The 16,115-nt window shown below is 41.8% G+C and overlaps 1 protein-coding gene across 2 annotated transcripts; it reads right to left on the bottom strand.

Moving 5' to 3' along the window:
• Window positions 1-6: 6 nt before the first annotated feature.
• On the bottom strand, window positions 7-14,123 carry GJB7 (gap junction protein beta 7). Of its 2 annotated transcripts, XM_038131355.1 has the most exons (3): window positions 14,035-14,123; window positions 12,307-12,363; window positions 7-6,447 (listed from the first exon to the last, which is right to left on the bottom strand). In XM_038131355.1, exon 3 carries the CDS (start codon window positions 6,427-6,429, stop codon window positions 5,638-5,640), a length of 792 nt encoding a protein of 263 aa, XP_037987283.1. In that variant the 5' UTR covers window positions 6,430-6,447; window positions 12,307-12,363; window positions 14,035-14,123; the 3' UTR covers window positions 7-5,637. The 2 variants fall into 2 exon arrangements, with proteins under 2 accessions (XP_037987283.1, XP_037987282.1); XM_038131354.1 differs by lacking the exons at window positions 12,307-12,363; window positions 14,035-14,123 and adding an exon at window positions 7,251-7,587.
• Between the last annotated feature and the right edge of the window lie 1,992 nt (window positions 14,124-16,115).

Consider the following 16,115-nt stretch of genomic DNA (forward strand, 5'->3'; position numbering starts at 1 on the left):
TTTTGATAATACCAGTTTGGTATCTATCTATAAAATACACGAGTCCTTATGCCATACCATTAAAAACTAAATAAACAAGGCACTTTCTGAAAGGGAAGTGAGATGGTGATCTTACAGATAAACTCGGTGGTTGTGCTCTGTTGGTGGCATAGGCTCCCTTTGCGCTCCTCTGCCTCTCGCTGACTGTATGTGGCACCAGTCACAACCTCTCTTTTCCACACTGGAACGAGCCTCAGAAGCAGTGCTGCGTGTAGTGCCCGGGATTGGAGCAATTCCTCTGTATGCTGCTAACTGAAATGACAGGTATCCCGTTTGTTGAGTAACCAAAAGTGTGAATGCATTGGTGGGAGCTGTCAGTACCCAGGAATCTTCAGTGTTGGTTTTCACGCGTGGTTATGTTTGACTCAGCCAGCTGGATTGTGTGGTACCAAAAACTATTCTTGGATTATTATCGTTACGGGATGTGACCTACCTTCAGTAATATAAAACAGTCTTTATCTTGGGTGAGATTGGCTTGAATTTTTTTTTTCTACAAACTTGTCTTGCTGTGCAAAGCTTTTACATTAAATGCTAGATTTGACTGCTTGTAAGCTATTCACCTGGAATCTCTGACAGTTTTCCTGAATATCAGTGCAGAGGGCACCTTCCTACAACCAAATGAAGTGACTTACTGCGAGAGTGAGGATTATGTGTGAACAGCAACAGCATTTGACCTCGGGCACAGCCCTTGGTTTGCTACATGGTGCTAATTTGCTTACCTTTGCAGAAAGCCCGTGCTTCCATTTGAACAGAGCCCGTCAGCTCCTCTCACTTTCCATCCCTCCCAAGTGACCAAACTCCTTTTATGCCACGTTAGTAAATCAAAGGTGCAGTCTGAGAATGATTAAACCAAAACAAACCCTTGCATTTTGACTCTAAGAGTGATCATTGTAATCATTACAAGTACACAGTGCCATTTTCTACCTGCCAGAGGCCGCTGGTCCCCCTGGATGGAGCTGCTGCTGTTGGATATCAGCCACGGTGATTGTACAGGGACCTTCTGCTGGGGAGAAGAGGGCAGAGATCCTCTGGAGAGGATCCTCAAAGCTCACCTGAATTATCTTGTTGTCAGCTGTACCTAACCACTTCAGTCACTGTCAACAGACCTCGCAACTGTTAGTCTTTGGAAGAATGTTTGTGTTGTGTAATTTGAATATCAACATTCCCAATGATGGATACTGTATCATTTGCAGTTCTTGGACTGAGAATAGCGTACAACTATTTAGCTACACAGTGTTATACTAGAATGCTATTTAAAAAAAGAGAAAAGGATAAAATTCAATGCCATAGATATTCAGGAAGCAGTTTCTGATTAGGATCTGAATTTCTGAGAATAAAATATTTAATATTGTCTCATCCCAATCAATCCAACTAAAGCAGATGCTGTACCCAGTACATTCCATGGCACACTCCCTTTTAGGTGGTTACTGACAGCCTGTCCAACAGGTAAGCTAGGATGGAGTTTGTTTCCTTTTTAAATAACAGGAGTATTTTGAGCCTAAAATGGGGTACCAAAGGCAAGGTCTCATTTAAAATGTCACAGACTGCAGAGGGCACTCTGGTTTGTAAAGCCACCTACAGAAACTCCCAAGGAAATAAATTTGGTGCTGGCATTCTGATGTTTTACCTTGAGTGATACAGAAAACCTCCCACTCTAGCAGTTGTAGCACACCTGGATGGGCAGCTTCCCTGGGGCCTGAAGCCACACTCCTGCCCTTGGGGCTGCTGGCTGGGATGGGGCTCTGAGGTGGCCGTGCCAGATGTACCAGCAGCACTGCAGCCTCCTTTGGGGTGCCCCAAAGGTGCTCTCAGCCCCACTGCCCCCCTTTCTTTCCTCTTTTCTTTCCTCTTCCCTGTGTCTCTGCCTTCCAGAATTGTCATCCATTAACCATGGAGCATTCAAGCAAAGATGCCTTCTTTGAAGCCCCTTGTTGCCATCAGGAATGTGCTGACTAAAGCAGCAGGTGTTGCTGATGGGGAAGCAACCAAATTGAGGGCTCTGTCTGAATGCGGAGCATGTACTGTATTGTGGTCAAAAGACACCTTTAAACTGACAGTCACCCTCTCTGGTGCTCAACTGTTATAAAGAAATCTGCTATTACCTGAGCCCTAATTCAGTGTAAATAAGAGTAGTGGGTTTGCCCCCGCATGTTTCAGGGTGGTCCTTCTCAGCAGCACGGGGGGACTGTGGGTTCTAGAGCATTATGCTGGGACATTGGGTCTAGGATGCTGGATAGTGAGCAATGCTTGTGCAGACAACACTGGAATCAGTTGTTGGGTCAGGTGAGGCGCAAGTAGTTGGCTAATTGTTGCAAATAATTTCTGTGCCAAAGAATTGGTTGGGGCTCCCACCTGTGTGCAGAGGAGAGAGGGACAGAGGCAGGGACAGGCTACACTGGGGTTTAGGTCCCCAAGTTGTAGAAGCTCCTGCTCCTGCACTGCTCAGCCCTGCCTGGAGATTTGGTATGGAGATGATACAATTTAAGGGATAGGAAATGGGGCCACTGGAGAAGGGAGTAGAGGAAAGAAACTATCAGCAAATAGGGAAACATTTTGTCTGTGTCTTTTTTTCAAATCTCTTCTGTCCCAAGGCAAGAAGCTTACTTGGATTTTAAGGAAAATGAGAGTCTATGTAAGACAAGGATCTTTTGATGTTTGCAGGGATGTTTTGAAATACTAATGAGGTAAATATTTTTGTATGAATATGCATGCAGTGATTACGTTATTTCTCCATTACAGTATGGGCTCAGATCAGCTTCCTATCAATTGCTTATATCCTTGTGGAACATAGCACTTGAGTTCAGTTTTTTTAAATGTTAGTCTGAGTGATTGAGAGGTTTAGGGACCAAACCTGTAAACTCATTTGAACCAAAAATGTAACAGCAAATGCCTTCAGGGGTGCATGGATAAGCAAAACTTAAACTGGAGAATAAAGGTATATAAAGGCGAGGAAAGGGAAGGAGACAGTAAAAGACCAAATGGTTGCCAAGAGCAAGGGTTCAGAAAGCAGATGAATTGGTTTCTGTTCTTTCAGGTTAAGTGATGCTCATTTCCTTGTTATTAGTAGCCTTGTCAAACACTCAGATTTTGCAGCACATGATGTGAAGGCTATTTGGCAATTTGCTGCGAGTGAGTCGGGTTATGTGGAGTTGGTCCATAATCATTTTTCAGAATATTTCTCATGTAAGGTACTGGCTTTGTCAAATCTGAAGTATCCTCCAAGACTCGAAATGTGGATTTTGGAATTTATTTATAATTTCTTGGCTGTTGGAAGATAGAATTAAAAATAAAACTTTGAGTGTCCATTCCAAAGAATTAAGAGTTCTTGTTTGATGGGAAAATTTTTGGTCTAAGTGGTAATCTCTGACCAGCCACAGAGCTTTAGAGGGTCTCTAAAACCCTTCAAGCCCTGACTTAATATACTTTTTTATTAGAGAGCTGCTAATGCACTAATTTTATCAGAAACCTGTGTTGGCTAAACTGTGTTTGCTTCTTTTCATTTTCTATCTAATAAACCTTACCTTAAAAACAATGAATAAATATTTTTTCATTAATGTGCTCTTAAAAATCTGTCCGCAGTTATTAAAACCCAGATATTTCAGAAACACTTTTTTTATTTTATAGTGTTGCCCTCATCTTAATAAAATGATGCATGAGGGTCCAGATGGGCCAAGATAATTTTGGGGTTTGTTCTCAGTTAATTAAGCTGCAGCAGTTGCAGTTTCACAGGGTTCATGGGCGGTTTTGCTTCAGACACTTGGTGGGTTTCGTCCAGGAACTGGAAAAGACTTTGTAACTGCATTTCTGTATGTAGAGGTTTAGCAGAAAATGTTCTGAATTGTATAAAGCAGCCTCTGTATAAGCATTGTCTCTATATAAGCACTGATTCAGCATCAGTCATTAAGATTTAAAACTTAACTGGCCACAAGCTGGCAAGCTGGTATATGAGGGACTGCTGTTGCTGCTGATTTCAGCAGCAGCAAATGTCTTCCCATATTTTATAAAAGTAGGTTTATTTTAGGGAAAAAAACAAACAACAAGCCCTACCTTGAAAATCACCATCAAAAGTGCATAGCTTGTTCATTAGTTGCTAAGTTTTGCTCTGTGACTGCTACTCATTAAATGTAATGCTTTGTAACCAAAGCCACAGGGCTGGAGGGGGCCTCAGAGAAAAAAAAAAAAAAAAAAAAAAAAGTTAACCTGCTTTTGCCACTGTTTCTTCCTCCTTATTCTGGCACAAACAATAAAATTAGTTCAGCATTCAGGCAGCTCCACTTCAGTTGGTGTTTTTCTCTAAACAGTGCATTTTGATCAGGCTCAGTATCAGATGTATGTCCAAAGGTCTTTCATTCCAGCAACAGAAAGAGAACACTACCCTCAAGGAAGTTTCTAAGGCACTTCTTCCCATTGTCCTAGAAGCCTAGGTCAACAGAAGACATGTCTTAGCTGATTTCTATCCCTTTCCTGTTAGCCCAAACAACAGAGATAACAAAGAGCAGAGGTGTGTGGTGTTTATGCAATACTTTGAAATTTGGAGGAGGGAACAGGTGATTCTTTTTTACTTTGTTTCTACAGGAGGCTTTTCACATTTTTAGGTTTCATGTGTTCTTCTGCAGCAGAGGAATCTACTGAAGGAGTAGCATATTTTCAGCCTTACTAAAGGGACCAGATTCTAGGCTACATAAAACTAGGGACTACTGGCTGCTGTTCTGCTGAATTGTGTGGTCTGCATTTCTCTATCCAGATCCTAGGGAAGTGGGAATGATCTGTTCACTTAAATGCTGCTACGACAGAGCAGAAGACAAGTCTAATGACATCGGAGCTGCTTGGTGCAGTTGACCAGGAGTTAACTCTATATCTTGGTACATGCTGCTTGGAAACGTTTGTTTGACCAAGTGCCTTTCTTAAAGGATGCTTTTTGATGATTAACACCCTACTATCTGTAAAGGCTCAATTCCAGAAGGAGGTGCTCCACAAACAGCTAAATAACCAAATCTATCTTTATCATATGGGCTAAACTAGATGTGTCTACCTCTTCTTGATTCTTCCTTTTTTTGAGATGTTTTATAGTACAATGGAATGGACTCACGACTATCCGGCTCACTTCAAGGCACAGCAATCACTCTATGCTAGCACTTTCCCATTGCCATTTCAGCAGTTACCAGGTCTGATCCACCCCCCTGAAAAATCCTGTACATCCCTTGCTGTTCATCTTAATCAATCCCAGGTTCTTCCTATCTCTGCATATAAAAAGCCTATTTTTTCTTGTACCAAAGCAATTCTGTGTAATATGCAGTACACGACTGTTTGAGGAATTGTTTCAGCATGATTTATCATAAGCATCTGTGTTTATATTAAAGCTTCATGGACTTCTCAGAACTTCTACATTTCTTTTTTCAACATGAAAAGGTCTCAATGATTCTATGTACTACATACATAATGTAACCAAATTTATCAGCTCAAGTAATGGGGAACTAGCAGAGAAACAGCATTTCCTATGTAACTATCCTTTCAAAGGATGGTTCTGCAAAGCACTGATTGGAAAAGCAATTTGTCAAAAACAGCTTGTGTAATGGGAGGGTGGTCTCCAGCCTTCTTTCAAGTCAGCGGGGAATGTTTTTCATGTTCATCTTGCATATTCAGAGGCAAAGATGATGAGCTGTTGTGGAGTCGTCCTGCAGCTGCTGCTCTGTTGTGCCTGATGAGTTCTGATTTGCAGCAATTGCTTTTTGAGCCTTGCTGGTTCTTCAGATAACATTTTATGGAGTATTTGAACATCAGATAACTCAGTTCACTTAGATTTAATACAATGCACAGGCATGAAGTTGCCACCAGAAAATAAAGGAAAATCATCTTCTCTGTGGGTTTGGAAATATAACAGTCTACAGTATTGGGACATGGTTTTATGTCACATTTCACAAGACGTGGTATTTTGAATCCATTGTACAATTTATAGAACAGAACAAGAAAAAATATTTCAAGTCCTGTTTTTAAAATGAGGCTGATTAGGTAAGTGCACAGTAATCCACCATCTATCTTTCCAGGATTTTTGTAAAGTTTCTGGTTGTGATGTTTTTCTCTGTTCTCTCGGTAAGCAACATGAAAGACAACCAAGAGTGAAGGGGTGGAGACCATGATTAATTGCAAAGCCCAAAATCTGATGTGAGAGACAGGAAAAAAATGGTCAAAGCAGACATTTTCACAACCAGGCTGCTTGATATTGCACTCAAATTCATCATGTTCATGTTTCCAGATGTTTTCTGCGGCAGCAACATAAACCAGTAAGCGGAACAGGAACACAACAGCTACCCAAATTCTTCCAATTCCTGTTGAGTATTTATTCACTCCACTCAGCAGATCACGGAGGAACGCCCAGCTCATTTTTCTCATCAAGGAAAGATGGAAATGCTATATCAAAGAAACACAAGATCAGAGATGCATCCTCTTGGGTGAAGACAAATGAGACATTCATTCAACATGAAATATAACCAAAACAGCTGAAACAATTTAAAATTATTAAGCATTTAGAAGTAATATAATATTATTAAGCATTTAAATAAGAACAAGGTGTTCTTATTTCTGATAATTTAATAATTCTGATACATTCTAGGCTATTGAACAAAATTTATTTGCTGTTTAAATACATTTTGTCAATTAGGCTGAGGTCTAATAATTTGGCTGAAGTCAGCCAAAGTCAGCCAGTTAAGCTGTCCTCTGTAAGAAATGTGCCTGTTCTCCCTGAAGGTCTCCTGACTGCCAGGTAGGCTTTCTCTGGCAAGTTCAGGCCGACACTACCACTGAATCGCACTCAACTTAGCCCTGTCAGTTATACAAATACTATACACAGTCAAGTCAGATTTCACTTTCAAATTTATGCATAGGAACCAAATTTCCCATGCTAAGTTGACTACAAAAATGCAAATGGACTGCTTTTTGTCTGTGGTCTAACTTTTGGGTAAACTTGTGCAATATTTTAAATATTTCCCTGTTTCATTGGATTTTATTTGTTGTATTTCTTATGATTACTCCAAAATATGTGTGCATATTTTGTGTGTGTGTGTGTGTGTGTTACAGTTTCTTATCTGCACAAGTCTTCCCCTGTCTTAACTCTAGAACACTTCTTTTGGAAGAGCTGCCTAAGGAGCCACTGGCAGGGAGACTCATCAGAGTAAAAAGAAGACCTGAAGTATCCACCAAGAATATGCAGTCACCTTTGCACCTGGCTCCATCTCCGGGTCTGACTGGCTCCTTGGGGGTATCAAGCTCCTTTGTTTGTGCAAAGAGCAAAAAGTGGATGTATTCCTGGCACTCCTGGCACACGGAGAGGCTGAGAGACATGAGGTGAGGAGGGAAATCAGAAGTTTCCATGTGTTAAGTCATTTAATGTCCTCATCCCAGCATCTGCTTCTGCAAGCTCTGCCTAGCAGGAGAGAAAATTACCCCTCTCTGTGGCTGCAGTGGCACACGCACATCCCCCTGACCCTGCTGTAGCTGCAGGTACTGCTGATGGAGTGATCAAGTTCATCTGCGGGCAAGTTTGAGTAGCAATCAGGCCAGAGCATCACAAAGCTTCATGGAGAAGGTATTCAGGCATTGGAATGGGCTGCCCAGGGAGGTGGTGGGGTCACCATCCCTTCAAGGTGTTCTAGAAACGACTGGATAAGGCATTTAGTGCCATGGTCTAGTTGAAAAGGTGGGCATTGGTCAAAGGTTGGACTCAATCTTGGAGGTCATTTTTGATTTAAATGATTCTGTGATTCCCTAAGGCTCCACACCCATGGAAAGCTCAGTGCTTCTTTTGCTGTCCCTCAGTTCTGCAGCCCTTCATGACCTCTGCCTATGGTCAGGCTTCTGCAGGGAAGCAAGGTTATTGGATACTCCTGCATTGCTGCCATTAGAGCTGAGCACTAGCTTGAGGAGCTGAGGGACAGCTGCAGAAATTAATACATTCCTGATTTATACTGCCAAGAATGGTTACAGCTACTCCTTTATGCTACAGATAAAAAAGATAACAGGGAAATACCAGCTTATATCCTTTCAGACATATGCTCCTATGCTTTTAAATATGTTTGGCAGTGTGGTTACTTTTTCATTAAAGAGCTATTCCTGTCGTCCACAAACAGAGTTCAAGCAGAAGTTTAAATCAAACTTTTGAAGACATGAGCTTCAAGGCTTTAATGCTTTCTAAATAAGCAATACATAGTCACAACAGTCTCAAAGGAGCTAAACAGCAAACACGAACACACCACTATGTAATAAATCACAGGCAAGGAAACGAAGCATTCACTGAGCAATGTTAGCACATGCATGCGCATCTTGTGGATGAGCTGTCCTCTGGAGATTTGAAGGAAAACCTCAAGAGGCCTCTTCTAAGACTTTAAGATGTGCACAAGGACCATTGGAGGGAATTCTGAATTTTGTTATTCCATGGAAAACAAGTGTGGCTGCAAGGGAGCTTTTGCTGATGGCCACTATAAGAGCACCATCCCTTTCTAATGTAAAAAGCCTGATTTCACCTATCAATCCATGGCTGGAGTTACACCGGTTCTGAGCCTCCAGGTGAACAGAAATGAAAGATATGCTGGGTCACCTGCAAGGCACAAAAATCAGTGGAAACCAACACTGGTGGAAATCAGGCCATGGTTATACCTAGAAATAGATTGAGAAATTTACCTTGAGGTCTCTTTTTCCCACAGCTGAGCCGCTACTTCCTTAACTGAGCAGCAAGAGGGATTAGAAAAGAACAACTTTACACTCTCTTTGCCAATCCCACATTGAGAAGAACAATACAAAGAATAAGAAGTCCTGATCAAAGAAATCAGGGATCAAGAATTTGGCTAAAGTCAACAGATCCTGAGCAAGGCTCAAATTCCAGCCAGACAGAAGACTGGATGGATGAAATTCCTGCAAAGCTAATTTGAAAGAGAGCAACACATTCTGTTACCTAGATGTTTAGTAATGAGGCATCAGGGATTCCACAGAACTGAAAGTGGTTCCTGGTCAGTGTGCTCTGTTGAAAAGAAACTGAAATTTATTGAAGGACTGCAGGGCAGGTCTTGTGGCCCACAGTGCTTCTGCAGCCAGGGGTCCGCAGAACTTTGGTTATTTTTTTCCAGTTGCAGCCTTAACTTGATAATGAGAAATGGCTGCAGAGAACAACCTTCAGCTTAAATCTTAAAGGGCCACAGAGCCTCTTTTGTAGTATTGTTTGTAACTAGCACAGCTCCCCTGTTCAAAGGAGCTGCAAATGTGCTTTGGAAAGGTTATGTTTGCTTTATGACCACTGTTGCTATAGATGTGGATGTTAACTGATGCTTTTGCATCCTTTGAAAATACAATTAATTCACTGAAGCATTGCAAAGAACATATGGAATAGAAAAGAAAGAATTTGGACTTCAAAGACAAGGAGTTACTCAACAGGTAAACAAAAGAATATTGATTTATGGGACAGCACAGGCACAAGACTGATGAGGAGTCAAGTTAGCTCAGGCTGGAGAAGACACATTAAGTAGGCTGTATGAAATTTGAAGCAAGGTGAGGATTCAGACAACGAAAAGAAAAATCATCTAGTGAGCACACAGCTGGGCAGTAGGAAAAATATGGCAGTGGTATTTTGTAGCACTTCAAGAAGTGGCAGTACATACGGCAGCAGATGCTGAGTAGTCAGGGCATGATGCTTTAGCAAAATTATATTCTGGCTAATGTAAGGAAAAGAGAGGAAAAGTGTGATCCAAATCCTTGCAACCAAGGAGAGATTTTAGCCTTAGAATCTGGAGAAGGTTCATTTTGTGCCGAAAGAAACAAAGGGAGTTGAGAAGGGAAGCTAGCTAAAGAAATTGAGTAGATTGTGGGAAATGTAGATGACATCAATTTGTGTCGGGGTAATTCCAATGCTGAAGCTAAAAATGAAATTACTCAAAGTTTTAACAAAGTAACAAAAGCATTAAAGGGGGATCTCCTTGGCACTGTGAACATAAAGACCACAAAAAAGACTTGGCCTCTACTGGAAATTACCAAGGGGGCATTAAAAAAGTTAAAGAGTAAAAGACAGGTTATTTGCACCAAGTACTCAAGAAAACATTAAATGGAGCAAGAAGTGAAAAGCACGGATTTTTGATTAGACTTACTTCAACCCTCTGCCCAGTACACACGTGCACACCCTAGTTTGAACAAAAGCTGAAGATTAGAAATAAGTTGATTTGTTTTTCTCATTTCTAGCTGAAGTGATAAGCAAGAAAACAAGATCTGCCAGTCAGGAAATAGAGCAAATAATCTCTCTTCCTCATCACATACATCCTTTATTCCCTATATGGGATTTAAACACCCCGACCAAGACACATATACACTTTGTCCTGTTGTGATGCACTAGATTGTTATTTGGATGCTGCACTGGGTGTTGTGTTATACAAATGTTTCCCCCCTTTCCTCAGATGGTTGTTCCCTTGGTAAGGTGGTCTGTCCCTTGTAGCTCCTCCCTTCACCCCTCCTCACTGGTGTCCCCTTGGCTGCGGCCTTCCGTCCCTGCCTCCCATTCCGTGGGTATAAATGTCCCTTGGGTTTGGAGCTCTTCCTCTTTATTCACCTGGAAGCCCTATGATGCAGATGTCCCCTTCCAGCTAATAAACAGGACATCAGAACCACGTGGAGAAAGAGCGCTTCTTGTCCTTTACTTCGTCCATGTAGGATCCGTGCGGGCTTAAATCCCAAACTAGCCGGGGGGATTTAGAACCCGAAACCCACGGGTTCCTTCATTGTCCTGCTCATGAGAGGTACAAATGACCAGAAGAGGCTTCCCACCCCATTTCCCTCACATATGTCAGTGACTTGATTTTCCCTCTTGGGGTTGGGCACATGTTCTGCTGAGCAAACAGAGTAACCTGAATGCACCATTAACTTCTGCGTGTGCTGAATGTACTTTACTGAGTACAGTGTTTGAATAATGCTATTGTTGTTGAATATATTCATCAAATATTAATTTCTGTCATTCACTGATGCCTACAGGAGGTTGGCTAATGTGCATTGAGTAATGCATCCATTGAAAAGCACAGTGCTCAGAGTATTACTTCACCCAGATTTCAATCAGCTCTGCTAATTTAATTACTTTAAAAGGAGAAAAGGTATTTTTGTGTGGAGGAAAATGGCAGGCAGAAAGCAGTGACAGGAAAGTAAGATAATGCAAGAACAAACTGACTAACAGGAGAGGAAGTGGGGAAGCATCCTAAGTGTTAGAGGCACAAAGGGCAGGCAACTTGGAGCTCAAAGAGCTGGCAAATTACAGGAAGAAGGCACAGTATTTTGGGAAATGGAGATGGAACAGTGAGAAATAAGAGAAAGAACACAAGCCTCTGAACAGTGGATCTATCAATTCTGTACAAACAAGCAAAATTATCCTCACAGTTTGAGAGATGGAAGAGCTCTTTTTTCTGATCCAAGCGTTGCTGGGGAGTATTTGATGCACCTACCACTTTTTTTTTTTATTATTATTATTATTAATGACAGGAAGAAAGAGAACCATAAATAGTGACAAAACATGATAAAGAAGAGAGCAAAAGAAGAGAGCAGAAGTCGAAATCACAGAGGATATAGGACCATAAAAAAAGCAGAGCTGGTAACAATCTTTAGAAATCTTTAGAGTCCATTCTCTCCTTTATTTTTTACACTTCAATCAAAACATCATCACAGCACTTTTTGGTTTTTCCCGCAAACACTGAGGATCCTCCCAGTGTTATGAGGAAAAGAAAAAACAGGTACTGGCACAATGGTTTCCATAAACAACCAAACAAATAATGAAGCTTATCTTCAGGTGTTCATTTAGTAACTGCATTTTGCCCTTATCTTTTCTGTTTGTTGATATAAGGAGGCATGCCTGCATTTTATGGCTGCTGAGTCTGTTTCATGGACTGCCTACTGCTTCCTTACTGACTACCAGAGGTGTGAGGTCCACAGGCTGAGAAACACTGATTTGCTTTGTTCTCTGGCCCTAAAAAGGCTTTGTTGTGTAGAAATTGTTCCTGGCAGCTCAGTCTATTCTTAAGTTGATGGAAGCTCCACTAGTCCCCTCAGCATGCTGCTCTCATTACTCATTACTCACCACTCATTACTCAGTGCTCTGCTAGAGAAGAGGAGGGATCAGGAATCCTCCTGGGAACACCAAGGAACAGTATCACCTGATTCAAAGTCACATTACCAAGCTGCACATGCACCAGCTGTGCAAATTATTGCACATCTGCAATAGGAGCTGAAAAACTCTAGCTACAAGTCACTAACCTTGCAATGACTTTGCTCCTTGTTCAATGGTGAGAGTGCCACGGTGATCTCCAGGTCCTTATGAGAGAGTCAGCAAGACACAAAAATTAAGTTTGCCTTCTTCAGACAATTGACCTCTATTTATAAAATAAGTGAAGTTATAACATTAATGTAGCAGTGACACTCGTTCTGTAAGGCTCTTCAAAAACAAGCCAGGTAGAACCTGACAACCCATGAGCAAACACAGCCCTCCTGGGTCTGTGTCCTGGCCAAGCTGTTCACTTCTGCCATGACCACTGCTAGTCGTTGGTAGTGCAGCAAAGCAAATGGTTCTAAGGCTGATGTGAGTCAAAATTTTCCCACCTATTTCATCCTTCAGATGCTTCCAGGGGAAGGGGAGGCACCCAAATGGCAGAGGTGAATATACTGGCAATAGCTTGCTCTTCTCTCATGCACAGACAAAAAGTAGACACTGTAGATGCTTTAGAATGAAATTCATTGCTATGAACCCTTCATTAACATGTAATGGGGAAAGGGCATCCTCTCCTACAAACATTGTCAATCTAGACAGAGAAAACATGTGCTGTCAAGGGGCAGATGTGGTTTATCCAGCATCACTCAGCACATCAGAGGCAGAGCTAAGAAAAGAACCATGGTCTCTCATAGCCCAGTCCCTTGCTTTCACCTGCCTTAGCTTGCTGATTTTAACCTCTCACTGTTCTATGCCTATTATTAACTTTTGACTCCTTAGAGCAAGAAATAAGCTCTTTGGTCCACTGGGAGATAAGCCTCTAACTGCTGTGATATTAAAAGCAGAAGCAAATAGGGCTTAAAATAGACATGTGGTATGTAAAGACATTATCCTAGGTACTTATTTGTCAACCAACTACAGGAAGGAAAGGGAAACATAGATGGAAGAGGGCTCAGCTGGTCATTTAGCACAATACTGGAGCTGGTTGATTTGGCTTTATATCTGACTTTCACATGGGTTTCTGCAGTGGCTTGGGACAAAACTCCTTTTTTTCCCTGTGCCTCAGGATCTTAGTTGCCAAACATTCACTTTCCTGAAAATACAATTTCTAAACTATGGCAAAATCACATCTTGTATTTAGGGAAACCACAAACATCACTTAAAAAACCAGCAGCTGCTGAGTGTGATGCTTTGCCAGCTGCTAATTGTTGTGGTCTCTGCAGCAATGAATGGGTTTTGAGAGGGCAGAAACAGTTCACTGTTTTCTTTGTTGATGTATTTTTAAACAATTAAGCTCAGAAGTAGCCAAAATTATTTAATTTTTTAAAGCCATGATATTCTTATCTCACCTACATGACTACGACTTCATTTCTCATCACTTTCATGCCAAGCAGACAACCCATCACTACCATGCTCTCCTGATGTAAGCAAAAATCTCCCTCCACAGCAAATGATCTTCAGCATTAATAAATATTATTACTGCATTCAGGCTACTGTTACTACTGTCACACTTAAGTCAACATGTAAAATAATAAAAAGAATTTACAAAGTCAAAAGATTTCCACTAGGAAAATAAATTGTCACTGGCCACATCACAGAGATTTTAAATCTGTAACATTATGAAGTACTGCAACAGTGCAACAAAAAGAAGATTATGTCCATGGTTTATGCTGGCTGATGGGACCCTTACATGAGGCTACCATCAATCCTATTTAATATTAGCAAATCAACTCCTCATTCAGTGAAACTCTATTTTATAACGAGAAAATCTAACTTACCTGTGCCTCAGTGAATGATTATCCTAGCTCTCTAGTGGAATTAAGAATCAACAGTTCATTTCTGAGAAAGTGAGTTACTGTTTTATGCTTGGAAAATGGGAACTGCTTATCTCCTAGGTAATACAAACTAAATGAGTGCAACCTGATCATCTCTGCTGGCACACAGCTCAAACCAGAACCATAAAGCGGCTTGTATCATCAGAAAGATATGAGGAAACTGGCATTTATTTGAAGTTGTAGGATTTATCTGCATCTTTTGAGCACTCACTGGCATCAGCTCAGATGTTGCACTCTGTGTTTTCACAGTAGCACAGCCTGAAGACGTGTGCTGTGAGCCTTAACTCACACCGTTTGCTCTTTGACATTTTACATCAGATTTGCATTTTGTGTTCTCCTGGGCAAGTCAGCTGTCCACAAAACACACAGATTCTTTTAGGCACACGTGACTCCCAACAATACATTACACAAATGCTCAGAAAAGCCTTTCTCTTAGAATTTTAACATACAATGGTTTTCCCAAGCAAGTGAAGCCTGGGTTTTTTTATTGAAATGTGTTTTGTTTACTGTACATGCTAATCAGTGCCCACATTGGCCTACACAGCTGAACCGTTCCCCACCAGGAAGCCTAGAACTTTACTCTCAATAACTAAGCAATGGAATAAGTGTTTATGCCCTGCCTTATGCATCTCATATCAGGGCTTTGGTGAGCAATTTTACCTGGGATGTGGCTGTTCTGCTGAGTAACATTACAAAATATGCAGAAAGACTGAACTCCTTGCCTCTTATATGAATTATTCACACTCTAATTTATTCATAGAGTAATTTAATTAGCTCAAACTTACTGTGGCTTTTATCTGGGAATTACACGTGAATGTTTGGTAGTTTTACAGAGAGGAAACTATCACACAGCCTTATACATGTGCCTGAACCTGCACCTTGATACTGTCCCCAGAGAAGCTGATGCCTTCTGAGGGTGACTAAAGGTGCCAGAGCTTGGGGCTGGACAGCAGGTAATGCAAAGCTTCCCAGGTATCTGCTGGCAGCTCATCACAGCGGAGAGCAGGCAGTCTAGGAAGTTCCTGGAGTCTGTGGCAGGTAGCTCCCTGACACAGCTGGTAAGGGAGCTTGCCAGGGCAGTGCTAGACCTGCTGCTTGCTGACAGAGAAGGGCTGGTGGGAGGTGTGGTGGTCGGTGGCCATCCTGGACACGGCAACCACAAAATAATAATTTCTGGTCCTTGGTGAAGTAAGGAAGGGGGATCAGCAAAGCCTCTACCTTGGATTTCCAGAGCATGGACTTTGGTCTGTTCAGCACACTGGCTCACAGAATCCCTTGGGAAACAGCCCTTAAAAAAAAAGGGATCCATGAAGGCTGGACATACTTCAAGAAGGAAATCTTCTCAAAGGTACAGGAGCAGGCCATTGCCATGTGCTGGAAGATGAGCTGGTGTGGAAGAAAGCCAGCCTGACTGAATAGGGAGCTTTTACTGAAACTCGGGGGAAAAAAAAATAGTTTATGACCTTTGGAAGAAGGGGCAGGCAACTCAGGAAGTGCACAAGGACGTCATTAGGTTATGAAGAGTGAAAATAAGAAAGGCAAAAGCGCAGCTAGAACTTGATTTAGCCACTGCTGTGAAAGATAATAAAAAGTGGTTTTATAAATACATTAACAACATAAAAAGGGCGAAGGAAAATATCCATCTCTTATTGGCTGTGGAGGGAAACGCTGTAACCAAAGACGAGGAGAAGGCTGTAGTATTTGATGCCTTCTTTGCTTCAGACTTCAACAGAAAGACCAGTGATCCTCAGGGCAACCATCCCCTGAGCTAATAGTCAGGGACAGGCAGCAGAGACCCCCTGCACTCCAAGAGGAAGTAGTTGGTAGACTGCTGAGCCATTTGGACCCTCACAAGTCTGTGGGACCAGATGGAATTCATCCGAAGATAGCAAGGGAGCCAAAGAGCTTGCCAAGCCCCTCTCCATCATTTATCATGAGCCCTGGCTAACTAGGGAAGTCTCAGTGGGATGGAGGTTGGGCCAGTGTGACTCATATACAAGAAGGGTTGGAAGGAGGATCCAGAA

This window comes from Motacilla alba, chromosome 3, assembly GCF_015832195.1.
Source record: "Motacilla alba alba isolate MOTALB_02 chromosome 3, Motacilla_alba_V1.0_pri, whole genome shotgun sequence".
Taxonomy (NCBI): Eukaryota; Metazoa; Chordata; class Aves; order Passeriformes; family Motacillidae; genus Motacilla; species Motacilla alba.